This window comes from Lacerta agilis, chromosome 18 (assembly GCF_009819535.1).
Source record: "Lacerta agilis isolate rLacAgi1 chromosome 18, rLacAgi1.pri, whole genome shotgun sequence".
NCBI classification, from domain to species: Eukaryota; Metazoa; Chordata; class Lepidosauria; order Squamata; family Lacertidae; genus Lacerta; species Lacerta agilis.
In genome coordinates, this window is record NC_046329.1 from 1,540,719 (window position 1) to 1,563,742 (window position 23,024).

At 48.9% G+C, this 23,024-nt stretch overlaps 2 protein-coding genes across 5 annotated transcripts in view; both read left to right on the top strand.

Moving 5' to 3' along the window:
- The window catches only part of GATAD2A (GATA zinc finger domain containing 2A), a 75,024-nt gene extending 62,569 nt beyond the window's left edge, over positions 1 to 12,455 (top strand). For 2 of the 4 annotated variants that reach the window (XM_033136534.1, XM_033136532.1), the window contains 7 exons: positions 1,008 to 1,100; positions 2,398 to 2,526; positions 4,080 to 4,268; positions 6,413 to 6,698; positions 8,611 to 8,903; positions 11,119 to 11,305; positions 12,240 to 12,455. In XM_033136534.1, the coding sequence (XP_032992425.1) occupies positions 1,008 to 1,100; positions 2,398 to 2,526; positions 4,080 to 4,268; positions 6,413 to 6,698; positions 8,611 to 8,903; positions 11,119 to 11,305; positions 12,240 to 12,373 (1,311 nt within the window). In that variant the 3' untranslated portion in view covers positions 12,374 to 12,455. The remainder of the gene's footprint in view (positions 1 to 1,007; positions 1,101 to 2,397; positions 2,527 to 4,079; positions 4,269 to 6,412; positions 6,699 to 8,610; positions 8,904 to 11,118; positions 11,306 to 12,239) is intronic. The other 2 variants (XM_033136535.1, XM_033136533.1) reach the window with 2 other exon arrangements.
- A 4,944-nt stretch (positions 12,456 to 17,399) lies between these two features.
- NDUFA13 (NADH:ubiquinone oxidoreductase subunit A13) lies at positions 17,400 to 22,749 on the top strand. The gene is made up of 5 exons (XM_033136803.1): positions 17,400 to 17,555; positions 19,107 to 19,185; positions 20,339 to 20,410; positions 22,117 to 22,186; positions 22,530 to 22,749. The coding sequence occupies exons 1-5, from the start codon at positions 17,456 to 17,458 to the stop codon at positions 22,647 to 22,649; spliced, it is 441 nt and encodes a 146-aa protein (XP_032992694.1). The 5' UTR covers positions 17,400 to 17,455; the 3' UTR covers positions 22,650 to 22,749.
- Positions 22,750 to 23,024: the final 275 nt, after the last annotated feature.

A 23,024-nucleotide genomic window follows, 5' to 3' on the forward strand; every position in this document is an offset into this window, starting at 1 on the left:
ATAGGGCTGTTGCTCTGGAAAGTGGCTTAAAGTAATTCTTTCAGTGGTGAGGTACGGGGATTAAGCCTGAGGACCACACTCCCTTCTGGCGAGGGCCCTGCATGGCCGTGGTGGTGGGGGGCCGGGGGCAAAAGTGGGTGGAGCAACATTTCAGTAGGCTAATTTCTAAACGCAGTGGCACACCACCCCTCCCTCTGGAGCAAGCATGGGGACCTGTGGCGATTCAGGATCCGCCAGCCTCAAGCTCTCAGCATCCCTAAGAGCTGGCTGTGGGGGGGAGTTGAGCCTGACCACATCTGGAGCCCCATCCCAGTCCTGGAGCTGCCAACAGCTGTTGAGAAGCCAACAGAACTTCCCTGTTCAGCAGCAGTCTACCACTTTTTATTCACATTTGCTCTCCACTTTCAGGCATCCCAGCAAGACATACAGTTGGTTGCTGGGTGCCAGCCTGGGTGTGCTCTATAGAAAATAATGTAGGGACCAAGAAGCCCCCTGCCCCTCTGCCCACCCACCCCCTGCCCCTGGACTTGTTACCCTTGAGATGTTGGGCAACGGCTCCCAGTGGCCCCCAGCAGTCAAGGAAGGTGGGAAATCCAGCTACGTAATTCTCAGCATCCCTGCTGGGAAATCCAGCATTGTAATTTTAAATTTTATGATGCAAACTTTCACACTGTAGACTTTTATAGACTTGTGTTGTGTGGCTTTACAGGGAAGCCTTTGTGTTGTTTGTTGTGAAGGCCTTTGGCTACATCTATACAATAAAAATTGATGGGTTGTTTGAATGCACTGCCGTTCAGGGTAGACAAAGCTGAGCTAGATAGACTATGGTCTGATTCAATACAAGGCAGTTTCTATGTCCCCAGGACACAGGAAGAGAGAGGGTTGGGCATGGAGAGGTGGGGGGGAGCCAACTACTGCAACACTCCCAAGGATTTTCAGTTGCCTGTCCCCTAATTTATCTTTCTTGGGTCCCTCTTCCCCGACCCCCTGCAACGTGCCCCTTGTAGCCCACTGGCTCCTCAGGAAATGCCGTGGCGACTCCTCCACCGCTGGTGCGAGGGACGCAGAGCATCACCTCCAGCAAGTCAGCCCTCCTCCAGGTCAGTACACGCAAGGGAGCCATCTGCACACGGCAGAACTGGAAGCAAAGCTGTGTGTGGATTTTGCGGGGGGAGAAGTAACAAAAGGGGGGGGGGAGTGAGGAGGTTAAGGAGGGGAATGCAATGTGATGGCCTGAATGCTCTGCCAGAGCCATCCTCTTGCAAGTTGGTTCAGATCAGCAAATATGAAGCCTTGCTTGAAACGTAGGCAGTTCAGTTTCTGTGCTGTTTCTTGGGGGGGGGGCAGATCTTGCTCACGCTAACAGAATAGTGCAAGTTTGCAGGTCCGACAGATATCCAAAGCTGTTCAACAGCAAGGGAACCAAAATCTACACTGGTGCTCCCCGGATTCCCCACGCCCAAAATTACAAAGCCGCCACATTTCACCCCTTCCCTCAAAATGTTAAAGTATGCTTCTTCATCTTTTTAAGCACCCAGCGGTTAAGAAATAGACACCTTCTCTCTGCATTGGGATTGAGTGAGTCTCCTCGAATGTAGCCCAGTACAGGGAGCCTGCTGCAGGACCTGAAGGAGGCTGAGGCCAGGGGAATTGCTTATTCAGAAACACAGCAGGAAGAAGCCCCTTTCAGGCAGGCAGTTCTGCTGGGTTCAGTCCAGTTAAAACCACAGAGGTTGACGGTTGGGAGTTTAAGTCTCTCCCCCCCCTCCCAGCCACTCAGCTACTCACCCCCAGACATGCAACAGGCAGCCTACTTGGAGGGGTTCTGGGACAAGAAAGACATCATTCCCCCCCCCCCGCTGCCACCCCCAAAAGCTAATCTATTCATTTGTTGCATTTATAACCCCCATTTTTCTCCACGGAACTCAAGGTGGCGTACATGATTCTCCCTCTCCTTGTTTAATTCCCTGACAACAACCCTGTGAGGTAGGCTAGGTGATTGTGCCTTACCAGCGACCATGTGATGAGAGCCCGTGCGGTGTGGTTACAGCAGAGTTTCCCAAATTTGGGTCTCCAGCTGTTTTTGGACTACAATTTCCATCATCCTTGACCACGGGTCCTGCTAGCTAGGGATGATGGGAGTTGTAGTCCCAAAACAGCTGGAGACTCAAGTTTGGGAAACCCTGGTCTTCCCCAGCCTGACTCTAACCACTACACCACACTGGCCCTAACCCTGTTCTTTAGTCCGTTTTGGAAATCGCTGGTCTGTTTTCAGGACCTCCTGAAGAATATAGCAAAAGATTCTGGCCAACGAATGATGCATCATCGGTGGCTGGGGTGCTTATCGAACGGACTTGCTCCTTCACGTCCTTTGTCTCCTCTTCTCGTGCCATACAGAATTCCTCACGTATTCCTGGGACTGTTATTCCTCCCCCGTTGATCCGCGGAGGACAGCAGGCATCTTCGAAGCTGGGCTCTCAGCAGAACACGCAGATAGTCATGCCTCCTCTGGTGAGAGGAGCACAGGTGAGCTGCTTCCCCCCACCTTGTGCTTTGCGTTTGAAGGGCTTGGTTGGGGCTGTAGCTCAGGGGCAATCTGCAGCAGGAGCCCCAGTCTGAAACCCTGGGGGAGCCACCGCCCGTCAGCGTAGAGGAGAGCTTTCCAAACTTTGTGTTGCAACACCTTAGTGTGTCGGCTGCCCTGTGTAGGTGTGTTGCACGAACGCTCCCCGCACTCCTCCAGGGGCTGCAAAAGGGGTTAGTTTAACCTCCGGTTTGCTAGTGGAATGGAATTACTGTGCTGCGAAACGATGCGTGTCTAAAAAGTGTGTCGCCAGCATGAAAAGTTTGGGAAGCTCTGGTGTAGAGAGCATTGAGTTAGGTGGAGCACAGTGCTGATAATCCCAAGATTGCAGGTTCGATCCCTGTATGGAACAGCTTGCATGTTCCTGCCTTGCAGGGGGTTGAACGAGATGATCCTCAGCTTCCCTTCCAACTCTGCAGGTTTATGATTCTGTAGTGGGCTGCTGCTTAAAATGGCGCTTCATTCAGTCATCGGGGTGCATCAGCTGTTAGCCCTACTCAGAGTATACCCATTGAAATTCCTGCATTACAGGGAGTTCGACTAGATGACCCTTGTGGGTCTCTCCCAGCTCTATGATTCTACGAAATCAAAGGACATGGGTAACTCCATGCTCTTAAATCGTGGTGGAATTCGGTTGGGTGTTTCATTATGACTGGGAGTTTGGCAGATGGGAAAAGACTTCCGACCTTGTGGTGTGGCTCAGTCATCCCCTGGAGAACCAGTGGTTAGAGGGTCACTTCAGGACCTAGGAGAGACCAGGGTGCAAATCCCACTCGGCCATGAAGCTCGCTGGGTGCTCCCTGGCAGGGAGGCAGCAGTCACTGCCTATCTCAACCTAACCAACCTATAGAATCATAGAATTGTGGAGTTGGAAGGGACCCGAGGGTCATCTAGTCCAACCCCCTGCAATGCGGGAATCTCTGCTTAAGCATCCATGGCAGAGGGCCACCCAACCTCTGCTTGGAAACCTCCAAGGAAGGAGAGTCCGACACAAGCTCCATAGGGAGTCTGCTCCACTGTCAGAAAGTTCCTCCTGAAATTTAGTTGGAATCTCCTTTCTTGTAACTTGAAGCCATGGGTTCGAGTCCTACCCTCCAGAGCAGAATAAAACAAGTTTGTTCCTTCTTCCATGTGACAGCCCTTCAGATATTTGAAGATGGCTATCCTATCTCCACTCAGTCAACCTGGCAGGGTTGTTGTTCTGATTCTGTTGGGGGGGGGGTGAACCATGTGTGCCACCTTGAGCTCCCTGGAGGAAAAGCTGGGGTATAAGTGGAGGATCAGTTTTTCTGCCATTTCTTGTCTTCAAAGAGGAAAAAAAGTTAATATTGTTGCTCTCTCATTCCCCCTCCTCTTCCCCCCCTCCTCCTTTCTGCGTCTCCCCCATTGCGCCATCTTCCTCTCTGCCTTCTTCCCCCTTGGCTGTCATCCTCCGCTCCCCCTCTTTTAAAACTTCTCTTCCATCCCCCCCCCCCTCGGATCCCATCTATATCAGCCCATCTCTGTGTCTCCCCAGCAAATCCACAACATCCGCCAGCACTCCAGCTCGGGGCCCCCTCCCCTGCTCCTGGCCCCGCGGGCGTCCGTCCCCAGCGTGCAGATCCAGGGCCAGCGCATCATTCAGCAGGGCCTCATCCGCGTCGCCAACGTCCCCAACGCAAGCCTCCTGGTCAACATCCCACAGGTGAGGAGCAGGCAGGTGATACTGGCTGGGGTCCCATTTATATGTTATATAGCTCGTGTTTTAACACGGCTGCAGTGGCTGCCAGTTCACTTCTGACTCAGGCCCCCAAAGTCTGAAAGGCCACCTCCTTCTCTGCAGACCCTCTTGGGTGCTGAGATCAGCAGGGTGGTGATTTCTCTGACGTCAGATGCTTTTGGGGGGGTGGCACTGGGGGAGGGAGAGGGTCTTCTGTGTAGCAGATCCTAAGCCTTCGAACTCCCCCCAGAGATACGTCAGGCACCTTCGCTAAACAGATTTTGACAAATGGCTGAAGACCCGTCGTCGTTTGTTTAAATTTGTACGCTGCCCTATACCCGCAGGTCTCAGGGCAGTTCATGAGATAAAAACACAATATAAAAAACACAAAATGCATAATAAAAATAAAACAGGAACAACACAATAATCCCCCTCCCCTCCCCCAACACATTTTAAAGGGGCATTGGATGTCAATTGGTTAAAGAGAAAGGTTTTTGCCTGGAGCCTAAAGGTGTATAATGAAGGCCCCAGGTGAACCTCTCTGAGGGGAGAGCATTCCACAGGCAGGGAGCCACTGCAGAGAAGGCCCTGTTCTTGTGTTGCCACCCTCTGGAGCTCTTGAGGAGGAGGGACACGAAGAAGGGCCTCAGAAGGTGATCTCAGGGTCCGGGTAGGTTCATATGGAAAGAGGCAGTCCTTGAGGTATTGCAGTCCTGAGTCGTTTAAGGCTTTATAGGTCAAAACCAGCACTTTGAATTGGGACTGGAAACTAATTGGTAGTGAGTGCAGTTGGACCAGGATCAGTACAAAATAATAATAATAATAATAATAATAATAATAATAATAATAATAATAATAATAATAATAATAATAATTAATAATAATAATAATAAATACCTCACACACATCTGGCTGGGTTTCCGCAGCCACTCTGGGTGGCTCACCACAGAAATAATAATAATAATAATAATAATAATAATAATAATAATAATAATAATAATAATGCAATTAAACATCAGACATTAAAAACTTCCCTTCAAATATCTTCTAAAAGTCAGTTGTTTATTTCCTTGACGTCAGACAGCAGGGCATTCCACAGGACGGGCGCCACCACCGAGAAGGCCCTCTGCCTGGTTCCCTGTAACCTCACTTTTCGCAGTGAGGGAACGGCCAGAAGGCCCTCGGAGCTGGACCTCAGTGCCCGGGCTGAACGATGGGGGTGGAGACGCTCCTTCAATATGCTCAAACCGTCTTGCCCTGGCGAGCAACCTGGCTACTGAATTCTGAGGGGTATATTTTCAGAACCTGCCTTATTTTTGTGACTGCAAATCCTGTTTTAAAGTCTTAAACCAGGGCTTTGACCATTAAACAATGTATGACCTTTTAAAAGGGGGGGTCTGTTATTTTTCCTGTGATTTTTTTTTTTATTACTACTATGCTATATAATGTTGTACACCACCAAAGGATCTTTGGATAAAGGGCAGTATATAAATGGAATAAATACAAAATAAAATAAAAATGTTTTTGATATTGTAACCTATTGTAGCACCTTAGGGTGAATGGTAGGCAATAAACTAGGGTGGTGATTATGGTATATCATTATTTCATAAAATTTATACTCTGCTTCACTGTTTAAAAGACAAGAATAAAACAAGAAAACTATTTTAATCAATTAATAAGATTATTATTTAAATCTGGCCAAAGGCCATGACAAGTTTGTAGCAGTAATATTTATAAGATAATTCAGAACATACACCTGCGATATAAACTGACATCCGTGGTGTGGGCAAAAGGAGACACCGGAAACACCAATGCGCTTAATTTCAAATTAAACCTCCCAATCACCAAAGCAGTTTATAGCAATTTTATCTGACTCATTGTTCCCAATCCTTTTTTGCAGCCAGTAATAAAATTACTGGTAGCAACTATCAAAACTTTTAAAAACAAGCAAGCAAGCAATGAGCTATTATTTCAGTGTGACGACGCCAGGGCAGTGCAGTCTGCGTGCATCATAAGAGTCGTAGAATCATAGGGGTTGGAAAGGGACCCAAGGGTCATCTAGTCCAACCCTCTGCGATGCGGGGATCTCAGCTCAACACAACCCCTTTTCTTTCCTTCCTCTCCCTCAGGCCTCGCCAACTTCGCTCAAAGGTACGGCCGTGACGGCAGCCCAGGTGAACGCAGCAGCCACTGCCACCAGTGTAGCTTCCATCATCAACTCCAATGACTCCCCCGCCAGCCGCCAAGCGGCCGCCAAGCTGGCGCTGCGGAAGCAGCTGGAGAAGACGCTGCTGGAGATCCCTCCACCCAAGCCGCCGGCCCCCGAGATGAACTTCCTGCCCAGCGCGGCCAACAACGAGTTCATCTACCTGGTGGGCTTGGAGGAGGTGGTGCAGAACCTCCTGGAAGCTCAAGGTGAGAGGAGGGACAGGCACACACATTCTCTGTCTCCTCCGTAAAAAATACTCCAAAGTCCTTCTTTCAGGGGCGTAGCAAGGTAAATTGGTAACCGGGGGCAAAAAAAAAATTTGTCACGCCCCCCCCCCCAGGCATGGGTAGGTCAGGTGGTACCCGGTGCAAAAAAAATCTTATCGCCCCCCCATTGCTCCCCTCCCCCCTGCAAAAATGGTTTTACGTTATTTCATATTTTCTTACAAAGGAATAATAAGTAATAATAATAATAATAAAACTTTTATTTATATCCCACCCTCCCTGGCCAAAGTCAGGCTCAGGGTGGCTAACATCAGATACATAACATTGGTATAAAATCAAACAATAATAAAATTACCTCCTAAAAACATCTCAAAATCAAATTAAAGTCTAATTAGATGGCTTTCCACAGGGTTAGGGTTGGGAACAGTAAGTGCTCCACTGAACTGAAATTTCAGCCTTTGTGACATAGGAAAACAGCTAAGTGAACAGCTATTTTGGTGGAGGAGGGTCAAGATATTAACCGATATGCGTGAAATTTCATATATAGCTATATAATCCCTAGTATAGTAAGATAAGACCTTCGGAGCAGGCATTTAAAAAAAATAATTCAAAAAATAATTGCTCCTTGATAATTTGTCACCCCCTCCATTATGGAACCCGGGGCAGCTCGACCCCTTGCTATGCCCCTGCCTTCTTTTCTCCTTTTTAAACTGGAATCTCCAAGGCCACCCTCGCAGCATAAGTTTAAACCAGTGTGATATCACTTTAAGCTGTTGTGGTGTCCCCCAAGGGATTCTGGGAGCTGTAGTTTGATAAGGGTGCTGAGAGTTGTTGGGAGGACCCCGCCCCCATTCCCTTCCCAGAATTCCCTGTGAAGATGGAAGGATTGCTAATCCACTTCATTTATTTAGTAAGAATAAGGGTAGGACCTGAACCAATGGATTCAGATCCAGATGTAGCCTGAGCCCAAAAAACCCCAGACATTACCTTTAAAATGTAAAACATGCCCATCTGACAAGTTGCGCCCCCCCCCCAAAAAAGAGGACATGTCTGGGTTTTCCTGGACGTATGGCAACCCTACAAATGACAATAAAGGAGATTCCAACTAAACATTAGGTAGAACTTTCTGAGGGTAAGAGCTGTTCAGCAGTGGAACAGACTTTCTCAGAAGGTGGTAGACTCTCCTTCCTTGGAGGCTTTTAAGCAGAAGTTGGATGGTCCTCTGTCACAGGTTGTTTAGCTGTGATTCCTGTTTTGCAGGGGGGTGGACTAGATGACGCTTGAGGCAGTGTTGGAAACTCGGATATATAGGCTAGGCACCAAATGTCTCCTTGAACCAAGGTTGCAGTCGCCAGAAAGGATTGTCTAGTTGCCGTATGGGGGCAAGATAGCTCTAAACTCTTATTTTTCAAATGATGGACTGACCGTGATTGACTCTCAGTTAAACATCTGGCTAGTTCAGATGACAACCTTGAGCCTGGTTAAGAACTTTGAGAACTTAAAAAGAAGAAAAGTCACTTGATCCAGGGACAGCCCACATATTTATCGGCCCATTCCAACTTGCTCCTGCACAATAAAAGCATTTTGGTTCCCGAAATTCATTCTGATTGCGCAGATAAAATATAACAGATAGACTTCTACAGGATGTGGCATCAGTGTGCGAAAACAGTCCAGATCCAAGGATCCCCAGGAATGCACTTGGGCATCTTCGCTTGATCGCAAGCTGGCGGATTTTGACCAGGGCTTGCGTGTGCTTTCCAGCTCTACAATTCTGTGACCTGGGTGCATTCCACAACTTTGGGCAATTGGATGGGTTGGGGGTGGGGAAAGGCCGTCCTGTTTTGTTTTTTTTCTTCTTCTGGGCTGACTTCTTGGTTTCTGCCTCCCCCTGCAGGCAAGGTTTCTGCTGCCCCTTCCTCTCAGGACCCCTACACGTGCGTCCAGTGCAAGACGGACTTCACCTGCCGGTGGCGGGAGGAGAAGAGCGGCTCCATCATGTGCGAGACATGCATGTCCTCGAACCAGAAGAAGGCGCTGAAAGCCGAGCACACCAGCCGGCTGAAGGCCGCCTTCGTCAAGGCCCTCCAGCAGGAGCAGGAGATTGAGCAGCGGATACTGCAGCAGGCAGCCTCCCCCGTCCAGACCAAACCCGAGCAGATCGCACAGCAGCATCACTCGCTCAAGCAGGTGGGGACGCTGCACTTTCTCTTGCTTTCCGTTCATAAAAACCGTAGCATTGGAAGGGGCCCTGGGGGTCATCTAGCCCAACCCCCTGCAATGCGGGAACAGGCAGGAACTGAACCTGCAACCTTGGCGTTATCAGCAGCATGCTGTATCCAACTTAGCTTTCCAGTTAGTTTGTTCTGCAGGCCTAAGGGGAGAGCAATTTCCCCACCTGTGCCAGGTGACAGTGGTATAAAAATACAAGATTGTTGGCCTACCTCACAGGGTTGTACTTGGAGCACTCCTTGGAGCAAAAGGTGGGATATATGGCACTCTGGACAATATATTGGTAGATCATCCAAAACTGGTTTGAAGTCCATATGATAGTGGTTTCGTAATTTGTGACCTGGCAATATATCACAAATCATGGTGTGTGCGCTTTGCAAAAATCACAATGTGGGGAAAACCATGAAGCCAGCCAATGCCTAGCTCCACATTTCAGGCATTGTGATGTATTGTATATGTTTAGAGAAGAGTTTGGATTTGATATCCCGCTTTATCACCACCCGAAGGAGTCTCTAAGCGGCTCACATTCTCCTTTCCCTTCCTCCCCAACAACAAACACTCTGTGAGGTGAGTGGGGCTGAGAGACTTCAGAGAAGTGCGACTAGCCCAAGGTCACCCAGCAGCTGCATGTGGAGGAGTGGAGACGCGAACCCAGTTCCCCAGATTACGAGTCTACCACTCTTAACCACTACACCACACTGGCTCTCCGTACCACGATGTTGCAAACCTGATATTGCCCAGCCCTACTTAGTGGTAGAACCACCTGCCTTACAAGCAAAAGATCACAGGTTCAATCCTTGGCACTTCCAAACAGGGTTGGGAAGGAGCGCTGCTGCCAGTCAGTGTAGACAGTACTGAGCTAGATGGAGCAGTGGCCTGACTCAGTAGGAGGCATCTTCCTGTGTTCCAAATGTAATAAAATAAATATTAATAAAATCAGTTTAAACAATTTGCAACCAGATGAACAGGGTTGGGTCCTAAAATAGGGAGGGGTGGGTGGGTGGGTGTAACGACTGTCTGGCTAAACCAGGTGAGGGGAGTCAATGGGTCTCAAACGCACAGTAAGTTAGGGGCTTCTCCTGCATGCGAAGATAAGCTCCGGAGGATGGAGCAGACGAGACCAAGAGGGGGTCCAGTGGTCAAGAAGGTGGTTTCTGCGCATGCTGTGGAGGGAAGTGAGGCGCAGGTGGCGATCGTCCACCTGGGAAGGGATCCCATTAAATAGAAGGAAGATCCTAAACCTCTGCTGCCTTGAGGAATAGATTTGGGAGAAGAAAAGGCTCGGGAGTAAACCCTACACAAATCCGGAGTAGATTCCCTAAAACAGTTGGATGGCGCCTGGTCCGCCTCCTGGCAACTCCTGCAGCCCGGCTGGTGTCCAACATCTTGCTCTGATTTCCTTTGGACCCCCATCAGCAAGGTCGAGGGGGGGGGTCTTGTCGTCTGGGCAGTCCAGGACTTTCAGATACACTGCCCAGGCTTGCACCCCAGGGAGCTGCTGCTCATGTAGTGGTTTGGTTTCTCCGCCGGAGACAGACGGTGCCAAGGACCAGGGGAAAGAGCTGTGTCTTCCAGCATGCAATGGAATTGCTAAGTGCACCTCTCTCAGATGGACCAACAGCTTGATTCGGTGTCAGGCAGCTTCCTCTCTGCCTGTTTAAAACAACGACGGCTGGGATCTTAACTTTGTTTTTAAGGGGGTGAGCATGACTCAGTGCTTGTAGAAGGTCCTAGGACTCAGGGGTAGGCGGGGTGTTGCCTGCAGCACCACCACTCAGTGCTAGACCACCTGTTACGCATGCAGAAGGTCCCAGGTCTGATCCACAGTGGCATCTCCAGGTAGGGTGGAAAGACCCCTGGAGAGCTGCTGCCAGCCCGTGCAGGAAATACTCCACTAGCCAGCCACCTGCACCTCCGGTATGAGGCCAACCTCCATCATCCTTATGGATCTAGAACAGTTTTTCCCAAACTTTGGTCTCTGGCTGTTTTTGGTCTACAATTGCCATCATCCTTTAGCACTAGGATGATGGGGGTTGTAGTCCAAGAACAGCCAGAGACCCGAGCTTGGGAAGCGCCGAATGTTTCCCAGAGTTCTCACATGGGAGCAGAGCAGGACTTTGGCTCAGGCCTGCCTCACCTTCCTCCTCCTCTCTTCCCGTTTTCCGTCACCCAGGCCTCCAGCCAGCTTCCCCGCAGCGCCAGCACCCCCCGCGGAGTGTTGCATGCATTTAGCCCGTCGCCCAAGTTGCAGAACGCCGCCTCCAGTGTGGCCGTGCTTGGCGGCAGGCAAGGTAAGCGTGCTCAGAGACCCGTCGGCAAAGGAAGTGCTTGCTCTTGGAAGAAGACTCTCGTCAACGCAGGTAGACCACTCGCTCTCGAGAACACTCTTAAAAACAAATCTTTGCCGCCGCTGACTGCGCTCCCTTGCCCAGCCAGCAAACGCAGCAAGGCTGGCTCTATTTTCTCTTCTCTTTTCCACTCCTGGGTGAAAAGGGTGCTTCTCTATTCCTTTAATTAGAATTATTAGTTCTCCCTCCATCTTCCTCTCTCTCCTCTTCGGTGCCTTTTGCAAAGCATTCTGGGACTTCAAACCACCTTGCAGAATTTCCCTCCTGGGGCGCTTTCTCTCTCTTTCGGTGGCTTCTCGGGGCCCTGCTTTTAAAACTTTGATTTTATGATGGTTTGTGTTTTTTGTAGAGTTGGATGGGGGCCCAAAGGCGTGCAGCCCTGCCCCCTGCAGTGCAGGAATGCAATTTTTAATTGATTGGTTCATATTTGCATATGTATGAAAAGAATCTCATTGTGTTTTGGGGGGCCTGGGGGGGGGGGAGAGGCTTTAGCTCAGGGGCAAAGGGATAACACGGCAATTCAAAGTGTTAGTGGTTTCTTTAAAAACCAGAGACTCAAAAGGTTTGTGCTTTTTCACATTGCCAGCATAAATGAACATATGATCCAGTAACTGATCCTTTCGATATTTGGCATTCCCCCCCCCACGTGTTTTTTTATAGAATAGTAGAACTGTAGAGCTGAAAGGGACCCACGAGGGTCATCTTGTCCAACCCCTGCAATGCAGGAATCTTTCTCAAGGTGGGGCTCAAACCTCCAACCCTGAGATTAATAATCTTACGCTCTACCGACTAAGCTTTGCCTCCGAAACCATCCGCACGCTCCAGCAGAGTTTGCCATTAGCAGGAACGATTGTCAGTTACCACGTACTCTGTATGTGCACATGTGTGCTGTGGCACACACACACCCTGACCCCCTCTTTCCTTTCTTTCTTCCCCCCCCCTCCAGGTGGGACGCTGAACTTTGTCAACCCTAGTCTCGCTGTGCATAAAACCGCCGCCTCGGCCGTGGACCGCCAGCGCGAGTACCTCCTGGACATGATCCCCCCGCGATCCATCTCTCAGTCTGCCACGTGGAAATAACGCAGGAACCTCCGCCTTGAGTGGAAGACTTCTCCCTTTTTCTTCTCGCCCCCCCCCCCCGTTTCCCCACCCACCCTCCCCCACCCAACCTTCGATTCCGCCACCCGCCCAGCATCCCACCACCTGGTAGGGGGAAACGACGACAACAACAGCAAGCCTGCTTTCAAGCATCGCCCGGATCATACCTGCCAAGGTCGCAGGAGGGAAAAGCCTGCTCCCACCAGCTCCGCTCTCAGCAAGGAATGGCGGCGGCGGCAGGGGGCAACGACACTTCCCTGCAGGGTGGAACGGACACTCGGGGAGGTTGCAACGAACATTAGGCAACCGGATTATCGCATTTTCATTATTACCATTTTTGTTCTGCTATCTTCAAGAGGAGAGTCGCCCTTTATCATTCTTTCCTGCTGGGCACACACACCCTTCTGAAACTTATTTTGTCTTTCTTATTAGCATTTTTTTTGGGGGGGGGAGTTACATGTCATTCCTTCCCCCACCCCAGCCAGCAGTAGTACAGAACGAGGAATAATTGCGCAAGAAACCTGCTCTCTCTCTCTCTCTTTCTCGCCTGCTTTCGCCCCATCCTCCCCTTTAAAGGAAACAAAAAGGCCGCTTTTTTTTAGTTCCTTTTTAGATTTTATCGTTGTTGTTGTTGTTGTTATTATTATTATTATTATTATTTCCGTTTCTGAGCGATCGTACAACGGTCGTTAGCGATCAAGGATGTTCTACTTCCTGCTCACGGAAAGTGGAACTGGGACCCAGCGCTTGTGGAGAGAGAAATCCGCAAAGGGGACGGACTGGCTCCAACCCTGCCTTTTTTTTGTTTTTGCACCCACCCCCTTCACAATTCCCATGGTGGGAAGGGGGCAGTAAGGGGGTTGTTGCGGTGGAGGGGGCGTGAGTGGCTTCTTAGGGTTGTTGGTTTTATTTTTTAATTAAAAAACAAAGACAAACCCACTGATAACTTATGTTGTGAAGAAATGCAAGAGGGACTCTCCGCCACCCCGAAGATGTGGAGCAACAGGACTCGGTGGGGAGGGGAGGTTGCGTCAAGGGGAAGGGGGGGGTCAGAGGCGCACCTGTCTGTCTTTCTTTGAAATAAACAGGACCCTGTCTCAGATGGATGTTTGGCCCCGGACATTTGATAGCCCGAAAACTTTACCGGACAGTTTAAAGGAGTTTCCTTCATCTGGAGAGAATGAACCATGGTGGGGGGGGGGTTGAGCCTCTCTTCCCCCTTCCCCACCTCAAGCATCCCAACAAGGGATCAAGGAAGAAATGTATAATTTTGTAAAAAAAATTATTTTACAATCTCTACTGGGTCCCTCTCCTCCTCCCGCCGTGTGCTTTCTGTGGCCGGGGAGCCGTATGCCGTTTTAGGTGACCTGGAGAAAAGAAAAGGCCCCGTGGATTTTGGAAAAGGAAATTTTGTGGGGAGGCTTTTTTTTTTTTGAAAGAAAATAAGAAGGGAGTGGGAGAGAAAATTTATTCAACTATGCCACGAGATAGGGCCTCCGTTTGCTACCAGTTTTTTGGGGGGGTGGTGGTGCAAAATGACATTTGTATTCTTGGAACAGTTTTCCATAGGGCTGGTCGCTGTCCTCAAAGCACAACCCAGACCCTGCTCACAGTGCCCCAAACTTCATTCTCCTCCTCCCAAAAGCAAATTCTCTATCCCCCCGCCCCCCAGATGTTTAATTTCTAGTAGCACCTTGGGTAACCTTTATTTTATTTTATTTTTGCTTTAAATTGCATCCCCCGCCCCTACCCCCCCCCACACACACACACAAAAAGAGAATACTCCAAGCTTTAAATCAAAGGAGCATCTACAGTTTGTTCCCTCTTTTGTGTTTTTAAGGTTGTTTTAAAAAAAAAAACTTATTTTCTAGAGGTGGAATTACAAACCCCCATTTTTAAAATGACTTATTCCTCATAACAACATGTTGGTACTAGATCTAGTGCTGATAGGAGAGGGGTTCGTTGCAAAATAAAATAAAAATTATATAAATATATAAATATATATATCTATATATAAAGAGGAAGGGGTGGGGAAGGGTTAATGAAGTTGAAACCTCTCTTTTTTCAGGCAGGTGGGGCAGTGGGGAGCCAGTCTGGTATTTTGTTAGAAGCAAGTTAGATACTTAATTTAAAATAAAATTTTAAAAATACAAAAAAATAATTACAAAACAACCATTGCTGTACAGGGGTGTGGGGGTGAGGAGGGGGGGGTCCCCTCTTCAGATTATGACTGTTGCATTGTAATAAAAAGCTCCTTATAATTCCTCTTCTTTCTTTCTTTCTTTCTTTCTTCTTCCCCTTCCCACAAGTGTGGATATTTGGGTTTTAACTATTCAACTGGACCTGTCTATATGTTATAATATCCCACCTTCCCCCCCCCCATGGAGTTCAAGGGAGCGAGTATGCGGTTCTCTCCGTCCTCCCCATCTTCATCTTCGTAAGAACCCTGCGGGGTAGGCTAGGGCTGTGGTTGACCGCTTCTGACGCAAGGTCACCCCTAGCGAGCTTGGTGGCTGAACGGGAGGATTCGAACCCTGGTCTCTCTCGGGGGCCTAGCCAAACACCTAACAGACACATACACACATGATACCAGGGCACTGCTGTCTAAAGGGTCCAGCGATGTCATACGTGGAGCAGACCACCTGAAACCATTAAGTTGTACCCGACCTCAGCTGTCCTCCATCCCTATCATCTCTACATAGGGCTGCAAAGGATTCCGTGCTGAAAATCCCAGAGAGCCGCTGAGGAGCTTCTTGTTTTTTATTCAGTATAAGGCAGCATCCTCTGTTGATCTGGGCCTTTTCTTTACAGAAAATCTGTGTTCCCCAGGTAGCCAAGAACCAGATCCGGCGTTCGGAATTAGCCAGCATGTTGCAGAGCCAAGGTGGTCCGTCTGCGGCCGTCCAGATTTCCCTGAACTACCCATTCCCAAGTCTGGATCAAACATCCTTGGGCATGCGCTGATTGCCATGTCTTCCTCTTCAGCCTGCTCCTAAACCACAGCAAAATCACTAGCACAATTTATTGGGGGGGGGGGTGTTTGCAGACGTGATGAATGACACAGGGGGGGTGGGGGGTGACATATATAGAAGGCACTTGGTGAAAATTGGGTGGTGGTGGTGGTGTGTAATAATAATAATAATAATTTATTATTTAAACCCCGCCCATCTGGTGTGTTTTTAAACTCGTTGCATGCTGGAGAAATGTCATCAGAGACTGGCGTTGCTCATGCCCTATCACTTGGCTCTTAAGGACTAGAACGGTGGTTCCCAAACCGGGGGGGGGGGGGCACCTCCTTGGTTCTGATAATAATAGTAATAATAAATTTCTCATACCCCGCCCCGGCCACAGCTTCCAGTAAAATACAGCATCTAATATTAAAAGTTTCCCTGCCTTCAGGTGTCTTCTAAAACAGTGTTTTTCAACCACTGTTCCGCGGCACACTAGTGTGCCGCGAGATGTTGCCTGGTGTGCCGTGGGAAAAATTGTGTTTTATTTGATTCCTATTCAAGAGAATTACTTTATATATAGGCACAGAGTTAATTTTTTTAACATTTTCTAATGGTGGTGTGCCTCGTGATTTTTTTCATGAAACAAGTGTGCCCTTGCCCAAAAAAGGTTGAAAAACACTGTTCTAAAAGTCAGATGCTTGCTTATTTCCTTGACATCTGATGGGAGGGCGTTCCACAGGGCGGGCGCCACCACCGAGAAGGCCCTCTGCCTGGTTCCCTGTAACCTTGCAGGGAGGGGACCACCAGAAGGCCCTCGGAGCTGGATCTCCGTGTCTGGGCTGGACAATGGGGGGTAGAGATGCTCCTTCAGGGATACTGGGCCGAAAAGAGAGGGTTTCCATCAAGCCAATTAACCTATTTTTCAACTGCAGATCGTCCCACTTGGAACAGACCCATAAAAATTAAAAGGACGTGGCTTATTTTTGCCTATTCATTTCAGTGGGTTTACTAGTCTGGAACCTTGCTAGTTTCAGTTCAACTCAACAGAATTGTAGAGTTGGAAAGGGTCATCCAGCCCAACCCTCTGCAATGTAGGACCGCAGCTACCCTGGCATGTCGCAAGCCAACTTCTGTTTAGAAAACCTCCAAAGAGAGGCAGTGTTCTGAGTATTTCTGAACATGTACAGAGTGCGTTAAAAACCTTAACTGGCAATAAGTAAGAACACCCTTAAACTCTTTGTTCCTGTGCTGCAGGGGGTTGGATTAGATGAACGTTGGGGGGCTTCTATAACAGGACTTCTAACTAGGCAGGGCAAGGACTTGTATAGTTTTAAAAGTTATTTAAAAATAATCGGGAGCAAATGAACACACCCCTCCCCCCCAAAGAAAGCGTCCAGTAAGTACCTTAGCCCAGTTTCATTTCATTAGGCCTTTGTCCCTCTCTGATAACATTGGAAATCTTGATCTGACTGGCTGCTTCCAATTTCTGTCTCCACATTAGCCATTTTGAGGAGTCATTTAAACCCTGTGAGGTAGGCTATTAATTATCATTACTATTTTTATTTACATTTACATACTGCCTTTATCTTCCAAGGAGCTCAAGGTCTTGTACTTTGTTCTACTACCCATTTCATCCTCACAACAATCCTGTGAGGTAGGCTTAGGCGGGGAGAGGGGGCAAAGCCCCACCCGGTGAACTTCATGGCTGCGAAGGGGGATTTGGACCCTAATCCTAGAGTTGGAAGAGACCCCAAGGGCCATCCAGTCCAACCCCCTGCCAAGCAGGAAACTCCTGTCTTCCCCTGCCTCCAGAAATCAGCTGAGGGCGGTGGGGGGGGGAGCCCTTTCCCTGCAGAGCGACGTCCTCTTTTTGTATTTCAGTTACAACCATGAGGGCTGGGGTCGCTCATTTTTTTAACTGCGCCCTGCTCCCAATACAGTAATGGCGTGCGCCTCCGCTCGTGTGGTTACGGTAATACGGAGAGGGCGGTCGGGGTTCCGATAGCTCAGGCAGGGGGCGGAGGTAGGCGGTGGCGACGTCACGCTAAGGCGCCCGCCAGCGGCTCTGACGTCAGAGGGCGCCGCTGCCAGGAGCGCTCGTCCCGCTTCCAAGATGGCGGCGGGAGCCGGGAAGGTGAAGCAGGACATGCCGCCGCCGGGCGGATACGGCCCCATCGACTACAAGAGGAACCTGCCCCGGAGGGGGCTCTCGGGTGAGGAGCCAGGCCTCCCCCCGTCCCTCCCAGGGAGGCGCCCGGGCGCCTGGGTCCCTCAGAGGCGTGTGGGGGGGGTGTTGGGAAGTGGGGCTCAGGCAGCTGGGTCAGAAAGGGCCAGTGGGGAGACCCAGCCTTGGACGCCTGGCTGCCGGTTCCACCCCCAGCACAAGTCCTGGCTGCCCGCCCCCCTGCTTGGATGCCTGGCTGGCTCCCCCAGTGGGGGGGGTCCATTCTCAGCTGGCCCCCTACCTCACCCTGGCCCCATGCATGGGGAGGACCTCTGAGGGATTCCTTTGGAAGGGGGGAGAGCCATCAGTGGCGCCTCATTTCATGGGAATACAGTGGCGCCTTGGTGCTCAAAACAACTTGGAACCCAAACACTGCGAACCCGGGAGTAAGTGTTCCGGTTTGCGAACTTTTTTCGGAAGCCGAACGTGCTCTGTTTGGAGGGTTTGCGCTTCCGATTTCAGTGCCACACTTTCGTTTGGAATGTTACGGCTGAGGTTCTGTTTGTTTTTGCTATTTATTTTGCGTTTCTGCTTTTGCGGCTCTCTCTTTTTTTGTGTGACTGTGTGGAACCCGGTTCAGCTACTGATTGATTGGTTTTTGTATGACTGCAGTATATTGTTCATTGCTTTCATTTTATGGATCACTGGTCTCGTTAGATAGGAAAATTCATGTTCAATTGCTGTTTTGGGGGCTGTTTTAAAAAGTCTGGAATGGATTAAGTTACAGGTAGGTAGCCGTGTTGGTCTGCCATAGTCAAAACAAAAAATAAAATAAAAAATTCCTTCCAGTAGCACCTTAGTGACCAACTAAGTTTGTTCTTGGTATGCACACGAAAGCTCATACCAAGAACAAATTTAGTTGGTCTCTAAGGTGCTACTGGAAGGAATTTTTTATTTTGTTTTGGAATGGATTAATCTATTTTGCATTACTTTCTATGGGAAAGTGCGCCTTGGTTTTGGAATGCTTTGGTTTTGGAACAGACTTCCAGAACAGATTAAGTTTCAGAACCAAAGTACCAGTGTATAGAGGTCAAGTCCCTCTCTCTCTTTTTTCTCCCAAAGGGGTGGGGGAGACAAAATGTTCAGGGGCTCGCATGTGTCCACTCTTTATCATCTATCACTTGTTTGCTCGTTTGCTCGGTCTGCAAACGAAGCCCAAACAGGGCAGCATCTAAAGCCAACCAAATAACAATGAAAAATGCCCCTAAAAGTACAAGGAGAAACCTATAAACAAACATTTTGCTAAGACAGCACATGCCAGTCCAGTAAATCAATGATAGGCATATGCAATTCACAAATGTTAGGGAGCGCTCAGAATCTGTTCTCAGGTACAAAGACAATTATCTTTACTCGGTCAAGCATTATAGTACTAGAACCGGCGGATGGAACAGCTTCTCAGCTTGATTTCCCCATCCAAAAAGGAATAGCTGTCAAAGCAGCCAGAACCTCAATGTGGACTAGTAACCTTAATTCAAGGGATTTTTGTATAGGCGATTGCTGAATGCTATCAACCTTTTGTTTTGTGTTTCTCCCTCCCCAGGCTACAGCCTCTTTGCGATTGGAGTGGGGACCCTCTTCTTCGGCTATTACAGTATAGTGAAGTGGAACCGAGAGAGGAGGTGAGTTTCTCTAGTGTCTCTGCTAAGTAGATGCTGCGTGGGAGACGTAAGAAGCTGAAACGACCCTTTTCTCTTGTAAAATCTAAGCCCCCATATCAGACTTGCCCACCCTCCGTTGGACTCCCATCAGCCAGCAGTCAGAGAATCATAAGGTTGGAAGGGGATCCAAGGGTCATCCAGTCCACGCCCTGCAATGCAGGAATCATTTGCCCAGCATGGGGCTCAAACCCATGGCCCTGAGATTTAAGAGTCTCATGGTGTACAATGAGGGTTGGAAATTGAGCCACCAATTCCCTGTAACCTCAGTTCTCACAGGGAAGGAACTGCCAGAAGCCCCTTGGAGCTGGACTCTGTGTCCGGGCTGAGCGATGGGGGTGGAGACGCTCCTTCAGGTATACAGGGCCAAGGCTGTTTAGGGCTTTAAAGGTTAGCACCAACACTTGGACTTGGACTCTGAAACGGACTGGGAGCCAGTGAAGATCTTTCAGGACTGGTATTATTATTATTATTATTATTATTATTATTATTATTTATTAATCTTCTATTATTTATACCCAACCCATCTGGCTGGGTTTCCCCAGCCACTCTGGGCAACTCCCAACAGATTAAAAACAGAATAAAATACCAGACATTAAAAACTTCCCTAAACAAGGCTGTTTCCAAGTCACCTGCAAAGGTAGCCCCACACAGCACATGGCAGTAGTCCAAGCAGGAGATAACCAGGGCATGGACCACCCTAGCGAGGCAGTCTTCTGTCCATTCCCAACTTCCTTACAGATTCCTTCCTCTGTGTTTTACTCTGGTGCATGTTCACGCACACTAAGCAGCTAGACTTGTCAACTTTAGTGGCCAAGTGTCATGGGGACATAACACTCCACTAATATGTTTCTCAACTTTGGTGTCCAGCTGTTTTCAGACTACAGTTCCCATCATCCCTGATCACTGCTAGGGTTGATGGGAGTTGTAATCCAGAAACAGCTGGAGACCCACAGAGTACCGCTGGAAAAGAGAAACAAGGGGCAGGACTCACCTGTTGTTGCATGCGCAGAACGCAAGAGGATTCCCCCCTCCCCACTGTCCAACCCAGAAGCTGGACCAGCCAGATGGGCGGGGTGTTGTTAATGTTGTTATTCTGTGTTTCTCTCTTCACCAGACGTCTGAACATTGAGGATCTGGAGACACGGATTGCCCTCCTTCCTCTTCTGATGGCGGAGAACGACCGGAGGTATGTGTGGATCCCACGGGATTCCTCTGAAGCAAGTGACCCCCACCCGCCACTCCTGGGTCCGTCCTCTGTCTATGGACATAGACTTCAGAATTCGTGGAGTTGTGGAGGGTTTAGAAGCCCAGGGGGCTTGTTGTGATAGCCGCTGTGGCACCGCCCCTCCTTGAGGAGAGCCCCCAAACCCAGGTATTTGCCGTGATCCATTAAGCACACCCATAAACCAGCGGGCAGTGTGTACTTATTAGTTTTTTTAAAAATCTGTATATTGCCACGTCAATTTAAAAATATATATCAAGGTGGTTTGCATCATTAAAACCATAAAGGAGTCTTAAAAGCCGACATCAATTAATTATTGTGGAATATGGTTTTGTTCTGTTCTTGTTTTTCTTGTGTATTTTGTGAACCACCCTGAGATCTGTGGATGAAGGGTGGTGGATAAATGTAATAAATAATAATGATAACGATGATGATGATGATCATAGAATCCTAGAGTTGGAAGAGGGCCATCCAGTCCAACCCCCTGCCAAGCAGGAAACACCACCAAAGCATTCCTGACAGATGGCTGTCAAGCCTCCGCTTAAAGACCTCCAAACAAGGAGACTCCACCACACTCCTTGGTAGCAAATTCCACTGCCGAACAGCTCTCACTGTCAGGAAGTTCTTCTTTCTTGTAGTGGAATCTAGGTGGAATCTTCTTTCTTGTAGTTTGAATCCATTGCCCTGTGTCCGCTTCTCTGGAGCATCAGTAAACAACCTTTCTCCCTCCTCTATATGACATTCTTTTATATATTTGAACTTGGCTATCATATTATATAGTCTCAGGACCCCCACCCTATTTCTGCGACTGTAATTTGTTTTAAAGTGTTTTAAATATTGGATTTTAAATTGTTGTGATTGGGACTTGAAGGTGCAGGTCGGGTAATAACTTGGATTATTATTCTTGTTGTTATTAATAATCTTGTGTTGCTAAGTTATTAGGGTCAGTAAGACTGTGATCCTTTGCAAAGCTTCCTGGGAGTAAGCTTCGTTCAGCTCACCAGCGTTCACGTGCAAATGCCCTCGTTCAGTTTCTAAAACACAGAAGAGGTTTAGCCAAAGATGCAACCTTCAGCTCTTAATGCAAGCGTGCCCATATTTAAACTGCCAGTGATTAGCAGGTACCATATCAAAGGAAAGATTTGCCCAACCTCTTGCTCCATGCTTTTCGTCATTACCTGGCTGCCTCTATGTGTACTCATCTTTTGCAAGCAAACTTGAAAGCCTCATTATTGCTTCATTCGCTTGTTTGAGCTGGAAGAGTCTTATCAATTTTGTGCATGACAGTACTCACATTCCACCAAAAGAGCCAGATCCCTGCAGGGCCCCAGACTCTCCTCAAAAATATTTATAGTCTGGGAGTCAAAGCACTGGCTCTGCCAACTTTTTAGGTTTTTTCCCCATAGAATTGTAGAGTCAGTTCAAACATCCATCACAGATGGCCACCCAACCTCTGGGTCCTTCTCCAAGCAGGTGTTGCTGTGAGAATTAGCAATGGATCAAATAAAAATGCAGATGAGCCAGCCTCCAACCTGCAGAAATAAAACAGCAGAGGATGTGAGCCATACACCTGAGTAGACCCATTGAAATCAACGGACTTGTGCAGCTTGGCTGCTTTCATTTTGTGCCTCACTTTCTTGTCCATCTCTCGTCTTCCTCCCCTCTTAAAGGACCCTGCGCCTCTTGCGGCAGAATTTGGACGAGGAAGCCAAGATCATGAAGGATGTCCCCGACTGGAAGGTGAGGACCAATCTGGGGTTGCTTCTGGGGTGCAGTGTTAAAAAAAGCACTCTCCCACCCCCATGGCCTTAAAAGAGCAAAGTCCCGTGTACAGTGGAATTTTTTTGAATTAGCGCTCACCTATGGCAAGCTTAGGGACTCTCCCAAGCGACCAAAGAAGGAAGCTGCCAGACTGAACTGCAGCGCCCCCACAATAAGTGGTCAGAGGTGGTATCACTTCTCATAAGGATATTGGGTATTTTCGTTCTTTTAAGTCCCTTGTTGCCTGACCCAGGTGAGGCCGACAGATTGTCGATAGCGCCTGCCCACCACCCTGACCCGCTTCTCCTCTTCCTCCCTGCAGGTGGGCGAGTCCCGCTACCACACCACCCGTTGGACGGCCCCCACGGTAGACGAGCTCTACTTCCTGCACCCGGAGAGCAAGCAGGACGAAATGAAATTTGGGTGCCAGATGTACGTGTGAGCTGCCCGGATGTCAACATGAGCGGGGGGAGAGGGCTGTGGGGCGGGCAGCCTGTTTCTCACGATATATTTCTCAATAAACAAATCTGGAAGGGAACACATTTTTGTTGTGTGTTTCTGTTGTGCTCCTGTAACCATCCTCCCTCTTATATCATAGAATCACAGAGGTGGAAGGGACCTTGAGAATTATCCAGTCCAACCCCCTGCAGTGCAGGAATAAACAGCTTTCTCATATGGAGATCGAAGCTGCAACCTTGCTGTTATCAGCACAAGTCGTAACCATTTCTGGGGTGCTGGGAGCGGGCAAGATCTTGACGGGCTCCACAGATAAGGGTGATGGGTGAGCAGCTGAGAGTCCAAGAGAGAGGCCGCAGGG